Raw genomic sequence first — 16,976 nt, forward strand, 5'->3', positions numbered from 1 at the left:
CAAGTCCAGTGTGTGTCTTTCCCCTTGCATGACTGTACAAGCGTGCAAGTCCATACTGCTGAGGGAGTAGTTCATTTTACAGAATGTGTACCAGGCACTGAATTTTTCTGATGTGCACTCTGTGACCCACCAAAAGACTGGATCCTCAGTTCGATGAGGGTGGAATGTACACTTCCAGTTCTATGTCTGAACCCCAAGTTGACACAGGTTTTAGAGAGGATGATGTCTAAACAAAACAGCAGAATGTGTCCAAAAGTTCACAAAGACAGAAAGTCTCTAAAAATCTCATGACCGGTCATATTTTCTTTTCTATGAGCAACCTCCACCCCACACCCTCATCTCCAACCCTCCTTGACTGAGTGCAAAGTAAGGCAATAAAATATCATGTGCACGTAATTGAAATTACTTAACATGAACTACAATGCACTGCAGCATCAGAAATGTTAGCCAGTGAGGTGAGAAACAACACAAACAGCCACCCCTACTGCCCAAACCCCCTACTCTACAGTCCTTACTTGCCCTCTGACCACCTGTGTCACACTGCCTCTGTTACAGGTGTTAAAACAACAAACCAATGAACATCAAAATCCCAAGGCAAGCTTGTTAGTGTTCTAATGACACTATTTTACGGCCAGCACCTAAGTTCTACAATGAGTCTTATACACAACAGCAAGCAGATCAATAGCTCCTGGCATGCTATAATACTAATTTTTTGGTATACATCCAAAACAGTGTACTGTACATAAACATTACACTTGCTAGTATCCCTGCTTCAAAATAAATGCTTCGAAAAGGCATTCAATTGCCCCTAAAAGGGCATACCTTTGTCATCACACAGTCAGTAAACAAAGCAATACTTACATTTGAACAGATGCAAATGTAAACCATGCAAAAATACTCTACACAGTTCCTTGCTAGTCAAATTGCATCACACACATAAAACCATGCCACAACAACAAAACAGGGAAGCACAGTCAGGCTGCAGTGACAGGCATGCAAGCCATTCCATGTCAACGACAAAGTTACATACAGCTTCGCTCAGATCAGCTAGCCACGGTCTGGCTGGTCATTGCATTGGACTGAGTGAGGGAGAGTGTAGGGGATGCCACAACACTGGCAGTGGGTAGTTGCACAGCACCAAGCTCAGAATGAATGGCAAGTGTTGTGCTGCTGCACTGAACCAAGCAGAAAGCCAGCAAATGCCTCTGCTCAAAAGCAAACAGGGTGCTGTGCCTTTTTCAAGGTTTTTAGGCAAAATGCAGAAATTCATAGAGATTTCTCAGTTTCTAAGGAAGCTAGGCACCCTGAAGACATACATCATAATTATACAACATCTGAGTTGAGTGTCTACAAGATCCATTATGGTAAAAAAACGCATAGCTGCTTTACCCATTAATTTATACAAATTTGTTCCCTTTTATCTAAATCTTTGCAACCTTACAAAACTGAGGGTAAAAAACATTATATAAACAAGAAGATACTGGAAGCTGTTAAAATGAACAGCGGGAGACTATTCAGATTCTTAGTGGAAAAAAAGAAATAACAGAATGAGTAAATGAATGCTAATGGTGTTCCAACACAGGAGACACTCAGTTTAGCAACCTGAAATGAAACACACAGTGCCCCACCTCCACCCCACACAACCCACAAACATCATTTGCACAATATCTTGAGACATATCTTACCTCTTCCAAAGAAAATTATTAATGGTGAAAGCATTATGTTATCAGTATCTTCATCTAATGTGCCAAGTTCAGCATCGCGGTGAAGGGCTGTTGATATTCGACTGGCTTGAACAGCCACAAGATTTCCACCTACACCATTTATAACTGGTTGGAAGACTGCAATTCCTTCAAAACGTGAGACCATTACATCCAATATTAGGCCACCAGCACTGAAACAAGACAAGCGCAATTGAAGATTGCAACTCCACACAAGCACCATCCCACCCCACAAAATGAAGTTTCACTTCACTATATATTAAAATAATTGCATTCACAGGACATTTTTACAGATAAATAACAGCTTACTTTATATAAGAAAGCTCCATCAATATTTATCTCTAAGGCAAAGGGACATTTAGCTCCGTGCTTGCTTCCTCTAAAAATAATGATATAAAGCAAATTAAGTGTGCGATGTGAGCCAACAAAATTTTGGAAGTTGGATATTTTTTCAGTATTTTGGTAAACTGAACCTATGGTATTTGGTGGCTCAATACAGAGTAACTGCATTTCATTTGATTTCTTACCCCCATGTATCTTTGTATTTGTACTGCACTCAAAGTATCTATCCAGCAGTGCAAATATTGACAGTAAGCGTATTGTGTCTTATTTGGAAATAAACTTGTTTCATTTATTCATGAAACTAACTCTTGACAATGGTAATGCGTGCTTTACTCTTTGCCTTCAAGCTTGCACTCAGTACTGCGCAATTCTGTCTTGTGTTGTTTTTCTTCCACTGTCAGTTGTTTGTTAAAGTGATACGTAGCAGTGTGGATAGGTTTACTGGTGATAAGTTGGTCAATATACACTCCTGGAAATGGAAAAAAGAACACATTGACACCGGTGTGTCAGACCCACCATACTTGCTCCGGACACTGCGAGAGGGCTGTACAAGCAATGATCACACGCACGGCACAGCGGACACACCAGGAACCGCGGTGTTGGCCGTCGAATGGCGCTAGCTGCGCAGCATGTGTGCACCGCCGCCGTCAGTGTCAGCCAGTCTGCCGTGGCATACGGAGCTCCATCGCAGTCTTTAACACTGGTAGCATGCCGCGACAGCGTGGACGTGAACCGTATGTGCAGTTGACGGACTTTGAGCGAGGGCGTGTAGTGGGCATGCGGGAGGCCGGGTGGACGTACCGCCGAATTGCTCAACACGTGGGGCGTGAGGTCTCCACAGTACATCGATGTTGTCACCAGTGGTCGGCGGAAGGTGCACGTGCCCGTCGACCTGGGACCGGACCGCAGCGACGCATGGATGCACGCCAAGACTGTAGGATCCTACGCAGTGCCGTAGGAGATCGCACCGCCACTTCCCAGCAAATTAGGGACACTGTTGCTCCTGGGGTATCGGCGAGGACCATTCGCAACCGTCTCCATGAAGCTGGGCTACGGTCCTGCACACCGTTAGGCCGTCTTCCGCTCACGCCCCAACATCGTGCAGCCCGCCTCCAGTGGTGTCGCGACAGGCGTGAATGGAGGGACGAATGGAGACGTGTCGTCTTCAGCGATGAGAGTCGCTTCTGCCTTGGTGCCAATGATGGTCGTATGCGTGTTTGGCGCCGTGCAGGTGAGCGCCACAATCAGGACTGCATACGACCGAGGCACACAGGGCCAACACCCGGCATCATGGTGTGGGGAGCGATCTCCTACACTGGCCGTACACCACTGGTGATCGTCGAGGGGACACTGAATAGTGCACAGTACATCCAAACCGTCATCGAACCCATCGTTCTACCATTCCTAGACCGGCAAGGGAACTTGCTGTTCCAACAGGACAATGCACGTCCGCATGTATCCCGTGCCACCCAACCTGCTCTAGAAGGTGTAAGTCAACTACCCTGGCCAGCAAGATCTCCGGATCTGTCCCCCATTGAGCATGTTTGGGACTGGATGAAGCGTCGTCTCACGCGGTCTGCACGTCCAGCACGAACGCTGGTCCAACTGAGGCGCCAGGTGGAAATGGCATGGCAAGCCGTTCCACAGGACTACATCCAGCATCTCTACGATCGTCTCCATGGGAGAATAGCAGCCTGCATTGCTGCGAAAGGTGGATATACACTGTACTAGTGCCGACATTGTGCATGCTCTGTTGCCTGTGTCTATGTGCCTGTGGTTCTGTCAGTGTGATCATGTGATGTATCTGACCCCAGGAATGTGTCAATAAAGTTTCCCCTTCCTGGGACAATGAATTCACGGTGTTCTTATTTCAATTTCCAGGAGTGTACAAGCTGCGTAAGGGGTCACCAAATGCAATGGAGGAATGGCACAATGACCCTATTCTGAGTTGTTGTCACAGTGATGGCAACCAAATCGCAGTACTTTTTCACCTGAGGATTGTTGCACTACTCAGTGCTTTGTGTTTTATGTTTTGGTGACTGTGTATTACAGGCTTTTTCACTGTTTCAAGGTATTTTCACAGGAACAGGTAATTGTGGTAACAAACTGAATAAATTTTACTCTGTAATGGACCACTAGAGACCATAAGTCCCTTATATTAAAATACTCAGAACATACTCCATAACAACCTCCAAAATTTTGTCAGAGTTCAGATTCACCCTGTTTAAAAGCTGTGTCCAGTAACATTTTTCCTTGAGTATTTTAAAATACAATATACTCCAGAATATTTAAGTAAACAAAATTAAAAATTCTGAACTGAACATAATACAGATTTCAGTACCATTCCACTGAATCTGCAATCCATCAGTTAACTGAGAACATAGCACAGACAAAATCTCATGAAGCAGAATTTTCTGTCATCTGTCCAATGTATTTGATGTGGCAAATTGCATCACTGTTTTGGGTAAATCAAAATGTTTTAAAACTAAAGGTACAATTAATAATCAATTTACCTCTTGTTTGTGTAAGTTTGTATAAAGAATCATATTCAGCAATTCCATCACATTGCATAAGGAATATCTTCAGACTACAATTAATCATTATTGATATACTCCTGGATATGAAACAGTGTTACATTACCATATACATAACCTACCATCTTACGCTGATAAATATGAGACAGTGCCCTGAGCTAATGAGGCATGAATCATAATCAAGTCTCCTGCTGGTACACAGATGAGATTGTACAATCTTCACTAAAATAACCAAGTTCTTTAACCAATTTGGAGGACACACGGTTATTTACGAAGCATGACATATCTGTCAACAGCAAAAGATAACTGATGGAAATGCAATAACTAAAACAAAATGTTCAAAATAAGTCACAATAGTGCATTTTAAGGACAGTTCAGGAAACCAGAAAAACTTATAGCAAGATCCTAATAGAGGTATTTGATCATTATTGCCCTCAATCATGTCAAATAAAGTGTGCTTATTGTGTTGATTGATGAGTTTGGGAAGTACAGTGTCACTTCAGCTAAGACTGATTGTGCAATTAAAAGAAGGGATAGAGTGAAGTCTGGTAATGTCACATAGCTTATTCCCATTAAAAATACTTGAATTGTTCACCCTTTACTGAACATGAGTTTTCAGTTGTTTTTTATCTCATAAGGGGAACAAAAAAAAAAAATCTAAATTTGAAAAATGAAGTATTACAACACGCTACAATTATTAAAACATTCTTTCAGGAAGAAGATAATTAGAAAATACAAAAGTTTATATATGGTTATTTGTGATTGCAGCCTCTGGTGAGTTATTTTTCTATCTCACCTTTGTTTTTATTTAAATGTCATGGTTCTTGAAGAGGCCACTTTATTACATAAATTTCAAATCACACACTTTTGCCAACACTTTCTCCCATCAGCAATGTATTAAGCACAAATTTAGACTACAGTGAACCCCCACTTTTACACTTTTCAAGAGACTAGAAAAAAAATTGTGTAAAATGCAGGAAAATGTAAAATGTGGCACATGTTTCGAAAGTTACATGTAGGATCTCCCCTTGCATTTTCACACTTTTCGTAAGATATATGTACATAATAGGCATCAAAATACTCATCATGGACTTATATATTATATACTAATAGTTTATTATCTCATAAAAACCTTCGATGTAACTGGAAACTGTCTGGCAAATAGAAACGTTTGACTTAATTTAATAAATCACAATAGATGTTTTTAGAAAGCCTGCAGAAATCATTCATTATGTAACTAATAAAATATTGCATCAATTACGCATTTTTTTCAAGCTGAGCATGACATGTTTCACGAATTTGTTCTTGTTGTCAGGTGCAAATATTTACACGAGTATTTTGTGTGGTTTGTGCATATGTGTTGTTCTGCGTCTCTAGCGCTGTAATCGTCTTTTTGAGGTAATCAGGTACTGTGCTTCTTCAGTTATGTAGAAACCTACACACAAGCAAACTATCACTCACATTGTTTGTTTGTTTGTTTGTTTGCGAAACATCACAAAAAATACTTAAGTAAATATATGCACTTGACAATGAGAATAAATTTTCAGAACACATGTTGCTAAGCATGAAAAAATACATAACTGGTGCTGTGTCCAAGACAAAAACATTTGCTGCAAAGAGGGCAAATGTGTCAACTAGGACTTCAAGTAGCCAAACAATGAAACACACTGCGACAGTTGCCCAGAAATTAATGCACCTCATTTTTCTTCAACAATTCTTTATTGAACATAATGAGAATTACACACACAAAAGAATGGTGTTTTATCTACACACCCTATTTTTCCACGTAATCTCCATCCTGTTCTATGGCCTTCCTCCAGTGAAAATAAAGGCGTGTATGCCCTGTCGGTATCAGTCCTTGTCCTGGTGGCAGAGCCAGTGCTTCACTGTGTGAATCATCTACATTCGTAGCATTGTTTTCGGCTAAGAAATAAAATGCAGTGCATTACTTTCTTGGCAACCCTCGTAAATATGGTTCGAATAATGCAAATCACGACGATCAAAACAATCACAAAGGTGTGCAGATGCAGTGGTGACAGTTAGGAAATGGTTGTGATTGGTCCTGATACCAAACTCTAACCAACCTAGTTACTCCCATCAGCTACTACGCCGAGTAGTGTTTGGCAGCGACAGGAGATAAAGCCCGAATTGTCCAGACCTTTACTCGTTTACCAGCTCAGATCTGTTGTGTAGAGCACCCTGGTGTCAATAAATTTGACCATGTAATAATTGTTAACACTATTTGACGACCAACACCATGCATTGTAATTTAACATCAGTTTTTCAATTGTTTTCTCTATGAACATTTGCTCATTAAGTGGAAATCATGAGAAAGTCATAAGTATGTTAATGCAAAACTGGGGGTTAATTAACATTGTGAGAACAGAAAATTTGACGGGAATGATAAAGACTGTCAAACAGCGGGAAAACTTAATTCCAGGAATGTAAAAGAGGGGTTATACGGTAGTTGTTCTCAATGTGAGCCATTATAGCATTATCTATACTGGAGAGTCACCACTCTCAAACTTACTGCATCACACAATTTTATGCTTCTATGGCAGAATAAGGGCATTAAGGTGCACCTCTTCGCAGGAAGTAATTTTTTTTTTACACCCTCAAAATTGTCTCACCAGAAACAGACATGAATCATCACTTTAAAGGAATTTACTTGACCAGATGGCCACATATAACTTACTATACACATACAAACAGAAACGAGGTTAACTCAAACTACTTATGGAACTCACTGCACTGTAGACTTCAAGCATAAAAATTAACGGAGATGTAAAACAGTTTGACAAAAATGTGCATCATCAAAGCCAGTAATGACTAATAGAACAGCACATTAGTACTGAAGAAAAAATTAGCTTTTCTAGCCTTCAAATTAAACATTTCTAACACAAAAAGGACACAAAATAGTGTTGGCTTCCATCATATTTGAGTCTGTAGGCTCTCATAACTGATGTCAATGCAAGATAAGTTTCAGGTGATTAGAGCGAATCAATTTCTTCTTCTCCTTCTCCAACAACAAAGTGTTTTGAACCATCTGTTGGATTTTCTTTTTGAGTCTTCTGATGTCCACAGTTGGCTGAACACTGCTGAAAAGCAGTGTCACATTCATATATAGAAGATGTGTTACCCCATTCTTTTTCTTTACACTAGGGATTATTGGGTAAAAATATCTCAGGCTTCCATTTGTTTATTGTGTCATTAGTTAAGTACTTGCAGCATGGAGTACGAGGAGGAGTAAAGTAGTTATTATTACGTCAGAAACAAAAATACTATTGTTACATTGCTGCTGATGTGAATTCCTGGCATGTCTATACCACCCAAAGAGCACTGCAAACCACAGTAATTTAATAGCTTCTAGCCATCCTATCTGTTAAAGTTAGACTCATTCATATAAGACTCTACATCTTACTGGAATTTCCTTTTGTTAAAACCAATTTTTTTTGGCTAACACATGTTAAAGTCTACATCCTGACCAAAGCCATCCCTGTTCTCCACTACCACAGGTTTCATACTTTGTTTCTAAGGTGTATGGTACCCATGCTTTGTAATACATTATTTCATTGTCCTCCCAGTTTCTCCATGTACACCTTGCGACAATCACATGTTGCTTTTAACTCCTACAGTTTAGAGATGACTAATAGATCTGTGGCAGGTCTGAGAAAGCCCTTTACATTGACTGAAAAATAGAGATTTTACAGACTTTATCTGAAACATATTGTCAATCTCGTCTTTTTCCCATGCAGGTACACTGCAGAATTACACAGCCCTTTCACTAGAACACTGTTTGAAAGTGCACTCTATGGAAATGCCCTCTTAGCAACTGGCATTAGTGCTTCCTGTAAAGAATCCAATTTTGATTCCTAGGCACTATTGCCACTAACAAAGCTGGAGGAGACAATTTTTGGTAATGTTTGTTTCCGAACTGCAATGTGATGTGAAACAGCAACTTTGCACACCATACTCCAATTAAAATTACTTTGTGATTGACATTTCCATGAGTTGAGTGGTAGGACCAGCCACCATCCAATCTTAGTTCTTTCTCGAGCACCACATGTTCACTGTGTTGCCCATTTTGTAGATATGTGCAGCACCTTGTGAAGCACGGCTGACTGCATGTTGGCAACACTGTCCCCTCACCACTACATTCTGCCAGTCACAAAGTAATTTCAATTTGAGTACAGGCTGGGATTCCTGTATACTCTATGTCCCAGAGTACTCTCAGATCTGTAAATCAACACATCTAGGAATTGGAGATTAACCTTATGCACCATCTTCAAGGTGCAGTTCATAGTACAGTGGACGTCAATCAAGAAACTTTGAAATCTAAACTGTTGCCTCATCAGGAAAGAGGGAAGGAGAGGGAAAGACGAAAGGATGTGGGTTTTAAGGGAGAGGGTAAGGAGTCATTCCAATCCCGGGAGCGGAAAGACTTACCTTAGGGGGAAAAAAGGACGGGTATACACTCACACACACACACACACACACACACACACACACACACACACACACACACACATCCATCCACACATATACAGACACAAGCAGACATGGGGAAAAAAGGACGGGTATACACTCGCACACACACACACACATATCCATCCACACATATACAGACACAAGCAGACATATTTAAAGACAGAGAGTTTGGGCAGAGATGTCAGTCGAGGCAGAAGTGCAGAGGCAAAGATGTTGAATGACAGGTGAGGTATGAGTGGCGGCAACTTGAAATTAGCGGAGATTGAGGCCTGGTGGATAACGGGAAGAGAGGATATATTGAAGAGCAAGTTCCCATCTGCGGAGTTCGGATAGGTTGGTGTTAGTGGGAAGTATCCAGATAACCCGGACGGTGTGACACTGTGCCAAGATGTGCTGGCCATGCACCAAGGCATGTTTAGCCACAGGGTGATCCTCATTACCAACAAACACTGTCTGCCTGTGTCCACTCATGCGAATGGACAGTTTGTTGCTGGTCATTCCCACATAGAATGCGTCACAGTGTAGGCAGGTCAGTTGGTAGATCACGTGGGTGCTTTCACACGTGGCTCTGCCTTTGATCGTGTACACCTTCCGGGTTACAGGACTGGAGTAGGTGGTGGTGGGAGGGTGCATGGGACAGGTTTTACACCGGGGGCGGTTACAAGCCCAGGCTATCCGTGATCTGAAGTCTGACCGGTCCATCGTCATTCTTCCGGCGGACAAGGGTTCCACGACCGTGGTACTTGATCGTCAGGAGTATGTGGCTGAGGGACTGCGTCAGCTTTCAGACAACACCACATACAAAGTTTGCCAAGGTAATCCCATTCCTGATGTCCAGGCGGAGCTTCAAGGAATCCTCAGAACCTTAGGCCCCCTACAAAACCTTTCACCTGACTCCATCAACCTCCTGACCCCACCGACACCCCGCACCCCTACCTTCTTCCTAAAATTCACAAACCCAATCATCCCGGCCGCCCCATTGTAGCTGGTTACCAAGCCCCCACAGAACGTATCTCTGCCTACGTAGATCAACACCTTCAACCCATTACATGCAGTCTCCCATCCTTCATCAAAGACACCAACCACTTTCTCGAACGCCTGGAATCCTTACCCAATCCGTTACCCCCAGAAACCATCCTTGTAACCATTGATGCCACTTCCTTATACACAAATATCCCGCACGTCCAGGGCCTCGCTGCGATGGAGCACTTCCTTTCACGCCGATCACCTGCCACCCTACCTAAAACCTCTTTCCTCATTACCTTAGCCAGCTTCATCCTAACCCACAACTTCTTCACTTTTGAAGACCAGACATACCAACAATTAAAGGGAACAGCTATGGGTACCAGGATGGCCCCTTCGTACGCCAACCTATTCATGGGTCGCTTAGAGGAAGCCTTCTTGGTTACCCAGGCCTGCCAACCCAAAGTTTGGTACAGATTTATTGATGACATCTTCATGATCTGGACTCACAGTGAAGAAGAACTCCAGAATTTCCTCTCCAACCTCAACTCCTTTGGTTCCATCAGATTCACCTGGTCCTACTCCAAATCCCATGCCACTTTCCTTGATGTTGACCTCCACCTGTCCAATGGCCAGCTTCACACGGCCGTCCACATCAAACCCACCAACAAGCAACAGTACCTCCATTACGACAGCTGCCACCCATTCCACATCAAACGGTCCCTTCCCTACAGCCTAGGTCTTCGTGGCAAACGAATCTGCTCCAGTCCGGAATCCCTGAAGCATTACACCAACAACCTGACAACAGCTTTAGCATCCCGCAACTACCCTCCCGACCTGGTACAGAAGCAAATAACCAGAGCCACTTCCTCATCCTCTCAAACCCAGAACCTCCCACAGAAGAGCCACAAAAGTGCCCCACTTGTGACAGGATACTTTCCGGGACTGGATCAGATTCTGAATGTGGCTCTCCAGCAGGGATACGACTTCCTCAAATCCTGCCCTGAAATGAGATCCATCCTTCATGAAATCCTCCCCACTCCACCAAGAGTGTCTTTCCGCCGTCCACCTAACCTTCGTAACCTCTTAGTTCATCCCTATGAAATCCCCAAACCACCTTCCCTACCCTCTGGCTCCTACCCTTGTAACCGCCCCCAGTGTAAAACCTGTCCCATGCACCCTCCCACCACCACCTACTCCAGTCCTGTAACCCGGAAGGTGTACACGATCAAAGGCAGAGCCACGTGTGAAAGCACCCAAGTGTTCTACCAACTGACCTGCCTACACTGTGACGCATTCTATGTGGGAATGACCAGCAACAAACTGTCCATTCGCATGAATGGACACAGGCAGACAGTGTTTGTTGGTAATGAGGATCACCCTGTGGCTAAACATGCCTTGGTGCATGGCCAGCACATCTTGGCACAGTGTTACACCGTCCGGGTTATCTGGATACTTCCCACTAACACCAACCTATCCGAACTCCGCAGATGGGAACTTGCTCTTCAATATATCCTCTCTTCCCGTTATCCACCAGGCCTCAATCTCCACTAATTTCAAGTTGCCGCCACTCATACCTCACCTGTCATTCAACATCTTTGCCTCTGCACTTCTGCCTCGACTGACATCTCTGCCCAAACTCTCTGTCTTTAAATATGTCTGCTTGTGTCTGTATATGTGTGGATGGATGTGTGTGTGTGTGTGTGTGTGTGTGTGTGTGTGTGTGTGTGTGTGTGTGCGCGCGCGCAAGTGTATACCTGTCCTTTTTTCCCCCTAAGGTAAGTCTTTCCGCTCCCGGGATTGGAATGACTCCTTACCCTCTCCCTTAAAACCCACATCCTTTCGTCTTTCCCTCTCCTTCCCTCTTTCCTGATGAGGCAACAGTTTGTTGCGAAAGCTTGAATTTTGTGTGTATGTTTGTGTGTCTATCGACGTGCCAGCACTTTCGTTCGGTAAGTCATATATATATATATATATATATATATATATATATATATATATATATATATATATATATATATGTGTGTGTGGAAAACGTACACATGAAATATAGCACTATACTATCAAATTAATTGGTAAACACAAATGAAAAATCCAGTAAATAAAAAGATACATTCTACATATGTTATATAGGCTTACTGGGTATCATACTTAGCAGAGATAAAGAAAAATGTAAACCTCTACACAGAACAACACATTTCGTAAAAAAAGTCCGTAACTTTTGCTTGTTTTTTCTTTGGTGCAGCAACAGTGTACACTGTACCCTTAAAACAGGATAACTCTGTCATTATTTCGTCAAAAACATTGTGGCACATCACAAATAATTTAATTATTTCTATTGCATTTACTGCATTATTAAACGTCATGGAGGAATGCTGACGCTCTTCAGTATCATTCTCATTATCAGTTTCTTCCTTGTCCAGGTCCAAGATGCCCACTGAACTATCAGCGATAGTCATGGGTTCTGTAGTAACAAGGTTTTCATCAATGTTCACATAATCCTCAAATCAGATCTGCTCTTCAAGTCGAGTCCATTCTTCATAATTAGGTGAAATATTGCCAGTACGATGATTTCCACCAGGATCATTGACATCTCAAATCTGGCTTTTCGGAAACAGTTCTGAATGGTATCATCTGAAACGCTGTGTCATGAAGTTGCAATGTAGTGCATTGTCTATCAGAAGAAACAAAATTCATTAATAATTTCTCAAAGTGTTCTTTGGCTCCAGTAGCACAACATGAAATAAATGCCAAGTGAAAATCTTACTAGTAAAATGTTTATTTTGATTTCTTCCTTTTTTTCAATGTTTACACGCCTGATGGTATGCTGCATGAGCATTTTGTGATAATGCAACTTGAAATTATGTATTATTCCAACGTCAAGTGGCTGGAGCTCCCTCATGCTACTCGCAGGAAAGAATTCCACGATCACATTTCTCAAATAAGAAGTAAGGTGAGGATATGTTGCACACCTGCCTACGAACAATAAAATCTTCCAGCCTGCTGCACCCATTTTCACATCAACACTTCGAAGCCAGCTTTCAAAAACTTGTCGTAATCCACGATTTCTTGTTACCAGAGTATTTTGTGGGAAACGTGACAATGTTCTTAAAACAACGGGGCTCGGCAAATTTCCTGATTTTAAGTAAGGGGAACTTCTCACTACCATCACTGTTAGCACATAACAGCACTGTTAGCACATAACAGCACTGTTAGCACATAACAGCACTGTTAGCACATAACAGCACTGTTAGCACATAACAGCACTGTTAGCACATAACAGCACTGTTACATGTTGTTTACTCTGTTTTCCTCCGTGATAGTTCTCACCTTTAAATGCCACTGTACGGTCAGGCATTACATTGTAAAACAAGCCCGTCTCATCCACATTGAAAATGTTTTTAGGAGCATATTGGGATCTCAGTTCTTTCAAAGGGGTTTCCTTCCAATCTCGCACTGTCTCGCGATCAACACTTTTGCTTTTGCCACATACATTCTGACAGCTGATGCCACGTGTTACCATAAATTTGTGCAGCCAACCTTATGAAGCACTGAAATTTTCCACACTGAGTCGAATTGCAAATTCATTTGCTTTTTCACAAAGCATTGGGCCTATAATAGGAATGCCTTCTGTTTTATGTTGCCTGAACCACTGCAACAAACAATCTTCCAAGCCTTCATATTTCCCGTCCTGAATGCATGTTCGCTTACTAATAGAAATTCCAAACACACATGCACTATCTTCAATTTCTTTTGCCTTTGCGCCTACAGAATTTGAAGTAGACACAGAAATTCCTAATTCCTTGGCAATATCCACTCGCTTTCTATTATTGTTTTCCTTCACAACTCTCAAAATTCGTATCTTTTCAGCGATAGTAATGCTTTTCTTTTTCTTCCACTCATGTTACCAGTTCTCAAAATAATTAGAAACACAGTAATACTGTACTATAGCCTATACAGTATGTGGTGTGATGTGTTTCGGGATTCCGAAGTGACATGCAACAATTCTTGTCCAGTTGTGCCCTAGTTCAGCAGAAGTCGTGTAATTCGGAAAAACAAACGAGTGTTACACCAACTACCAATCTTCCCTATTGCTATCACCACTGCCGTAATAGTAAGCTTCATACATTATACTGTTCTTTCCAATACTGTACAGTCTCTGTATAACATTTTGTTTTCGTGACAACTCTATTATTTCAGTTTATACTGTTGTTCCATATCTGCCAATCTATAAAACAATCTCAAGTCTGTCACATTAAAAATTCGGTGTTAGTTGGATTCAGATGCTTGCAACAAAGCAATTTTCTAGTTGGTGACCATGGTGCCGTGTTAATAGATAGAGCTTAGGCCGGTATTATACTATCAATTTTCTTTGACAGTTATCTTTGACATGGCACCAAAGGGGATATTACACTGTCATCAAGTATTTTGTCAAAGTTCCTTCATAAATGGCAGATGATGACTAAATACTATTCTCTGCAGCTCAAACAAAACAGGGTATCAGTGGGAAAAACATATAAGTGAAAGAAGTATAAATGAAGTTTTACTGTATTTATGTTTTGGCATATTTCAGTAACATTCCCTTCTTTCAACTGCTTGTTACTGAAATCAACATAGGTGACCAACCAATGAAAGGCTAAGGATTTTTTTAACCAATAATTCCCTTTCTTCAAATAAAAGCACAGGAGAGCAACCCTCACAGATGTGAACATGACACTGACTATGGCATGTGTTCTGACAATTACAGACAAAAAGATGATGATCCCAGTGTATTATTATTATTATTATTATTATTATTATTAGTAGTAGTAGTAGTAGTAGTAGTAGTAGTAGTAGTAGAAGAAGAAGAAGAAGAAAACTGAAATGGCCCACAAACTCTGAAGATTTTATTTTCATGAGTATTTCTTCATGTTGCAGTCTAAATTTCTTTTATGAATGCATTTTCCATTCTAACATTTACAAATTAGCCTGGAACAATTTCTGAATGAATAAACTAATGCAGCTCTTAAAAAACCGAAGAGCCATTTGTCACATTAAGCTCCAGTTAAGTTTCGATAAAATAGTAATATTGAATCTTACCTGCTAATAAGCATTGCCACCAACACTGGTGTCCATCCACAGTAAAGAACTTCTCGTGTGTGCTTATTCTGCTTTGAAATCCAAACCCACAAAGGAGTCACGAGAACAAAACCAGAAATGATAAGTGGGGCCAGCCAGTCGGTTTTCCCTGGAATGAATTACAATACTTTCAGAAACGGAAAACTGAATTTTGGAAATAAAATTTCATTCTAATTGAAAGTTGACAACAGAGGTTTTTTATTTAATAAAATGTTACAACTGTTTACATCTGTTCATACTCGAGATAACAATGGATTTTTGAGGCAATAAGCTGAACCTTTTGATAGTGCAACTGGGTGACAACAAGGCAAATAAATCCATAGTTGCTCCAAATTAAACAAAATTTATTAATTCTGTGTAGATAGAAGCAACAGTTGCTGTAACTACCAATTCGGTGTGTGCACCGTTTCATAGTCTGCACATGAAGTTTGTGCTTGGTGCAGCCACTACAGGCCACTTGGCTGCAACCCTTGATGGAACTAATAACTACATAGGCTGTTGCCCAAGGCGCCGCTGGCCACTTGTGAGTTGCTAATTGAATTGTACCTTGACTTTCATGTGTGTGTGTATTGTCTGAGCAATAAATTACAATGGTCTTGAGGTTAGAACAAAAGTAAAATAATTTATGATTATAAAATGGCATGGACAAAAGCACAAAATGTCTTGTAATCAATACAGTTGAAAGATTACACTGGAATGAACACCTGTCTAACTACAGAAAAAAAAATTTAATCTTGTTTTCTTTGGCCTATGTATTTTTAACCCACATCATCTGCAATATGGAATACGAATAACCTGTTTCATATACAGAGAGAAACAGGAGGAAAAGTCCATGCTTTGAGAGGTGATAGTATTGGTGATTCTGAACCTACAACTTCATATGGACATATGCCCTATTCTGAAATGTTTCCAAGATAAGAACACATTTAATGTACATTGTTATTTATTTTCTCTATTATTCAGTACATTGATATTGTTTACAACGTGCCACAGTAGAGTAGAAGAATTTGTAATGAACAGTTTGATACAGGACACTTGTGGTCTATCCAGTGAGGAAACTACCTCAAATTGGCCTACAAAAACTACCTAAGCTACAGCAAATGCATGTAATGTGAGATTTTCCATATTATCTCACTCTCTTCACACAAACTATTAGCGCTAAAGAAAAAATGAATAGGGGCTTTGTTGTAGGAAATGTAATGTAGTTTAATTTTATGCTGTGACAGGGTTTTGGTAGTGGCTCCAGTTTTCGAGTTATTCAAGAAAGCCACACAAAACTGACATTAAATGTGGTCTAGCTCTGAAAGCATTTGGAATAGGGCATATGTCCGTATGAAGTTATTTATTCAGATTCACCAGTACTATCACCCCTCATGGCATGGATCTTTTCTCCTGACTCACCTCATATTCCTATTCAGTAGTAAACTATGGAATACATGACCAGGAAAGCTGAAAGTCTAAATATTCCAGACATATTCTCACTCTAAAACAAGGCATTCTAAATTTTAACAAAAGCTGATACACACAGTAATCAGGGTAATCAGAAAGACAAAAATTCTCTTTCTTCCAATTATTTTTATGTTGACATGTGTTGTACATGCAAAGCCACATACAGGCACCTTCAGAACAATTCAGCCTGATATGAGCATGCAAGAGCAAACAGCAGCACTCGTCAAAAGAATAAACTGAACTAGAGCACCAACAAAACTCAACACTGGAGGATAAGAAGGTATAACTTCCACCACTGATACAAGTCCTTAGTAAGTAAATCATTTTCTCTCTGAATTTAAGAAACTTTGCCTTGTGAATA

The 16,976-nt window shown here is 41.0% G+C and overlaps 1 protein-coding gene across 2 annotated transcripts in view; it reads right to left on the bottom strand.

The window, feature by feature from the left end:
* LOC126249613 (solute carrier family 41 member 1-like) overlaps positions 1-16,976 on the bottom strand; it is a 106,059-nt gene that overhangs the window by 45,276 nt on the left and 43,807 nt on the right. For both annotated transcript variants that reach the window (XM_049951278.1, XM_049951279.1), the window contains exons 6-7: positions 15,128-15,275; positions 1,686-1,894 (exon numbers count right to left, since the gene is read on the bottom strand). In XM_049951278.1, the coding sequence (XP_049807235.1) occupies positions 1,686-1,894; positions 15,128-15,275 (357 nt within the window). The remainder of the gene's footprint in view (positions 1-1,685; positions 1,895-15,127; positions 15,276-16,976) is intronic.

Source organism: Schistocerca nitens, chromosome 3, assembly GCF_023898315.1.
Source record: "Schistocerca nitens isolate TAMUIC-IGC-003100 chromosome 3, iqSchNite1.1, whole genome shotgun sequence".
NCBI classification, from domain to species: domain Eukaryota; kingdom Metazoa; phylum Arthropoda; class Insecta; order Orthoptera; family Acrididae; genus Schistocerca; species Schistocerca nitens.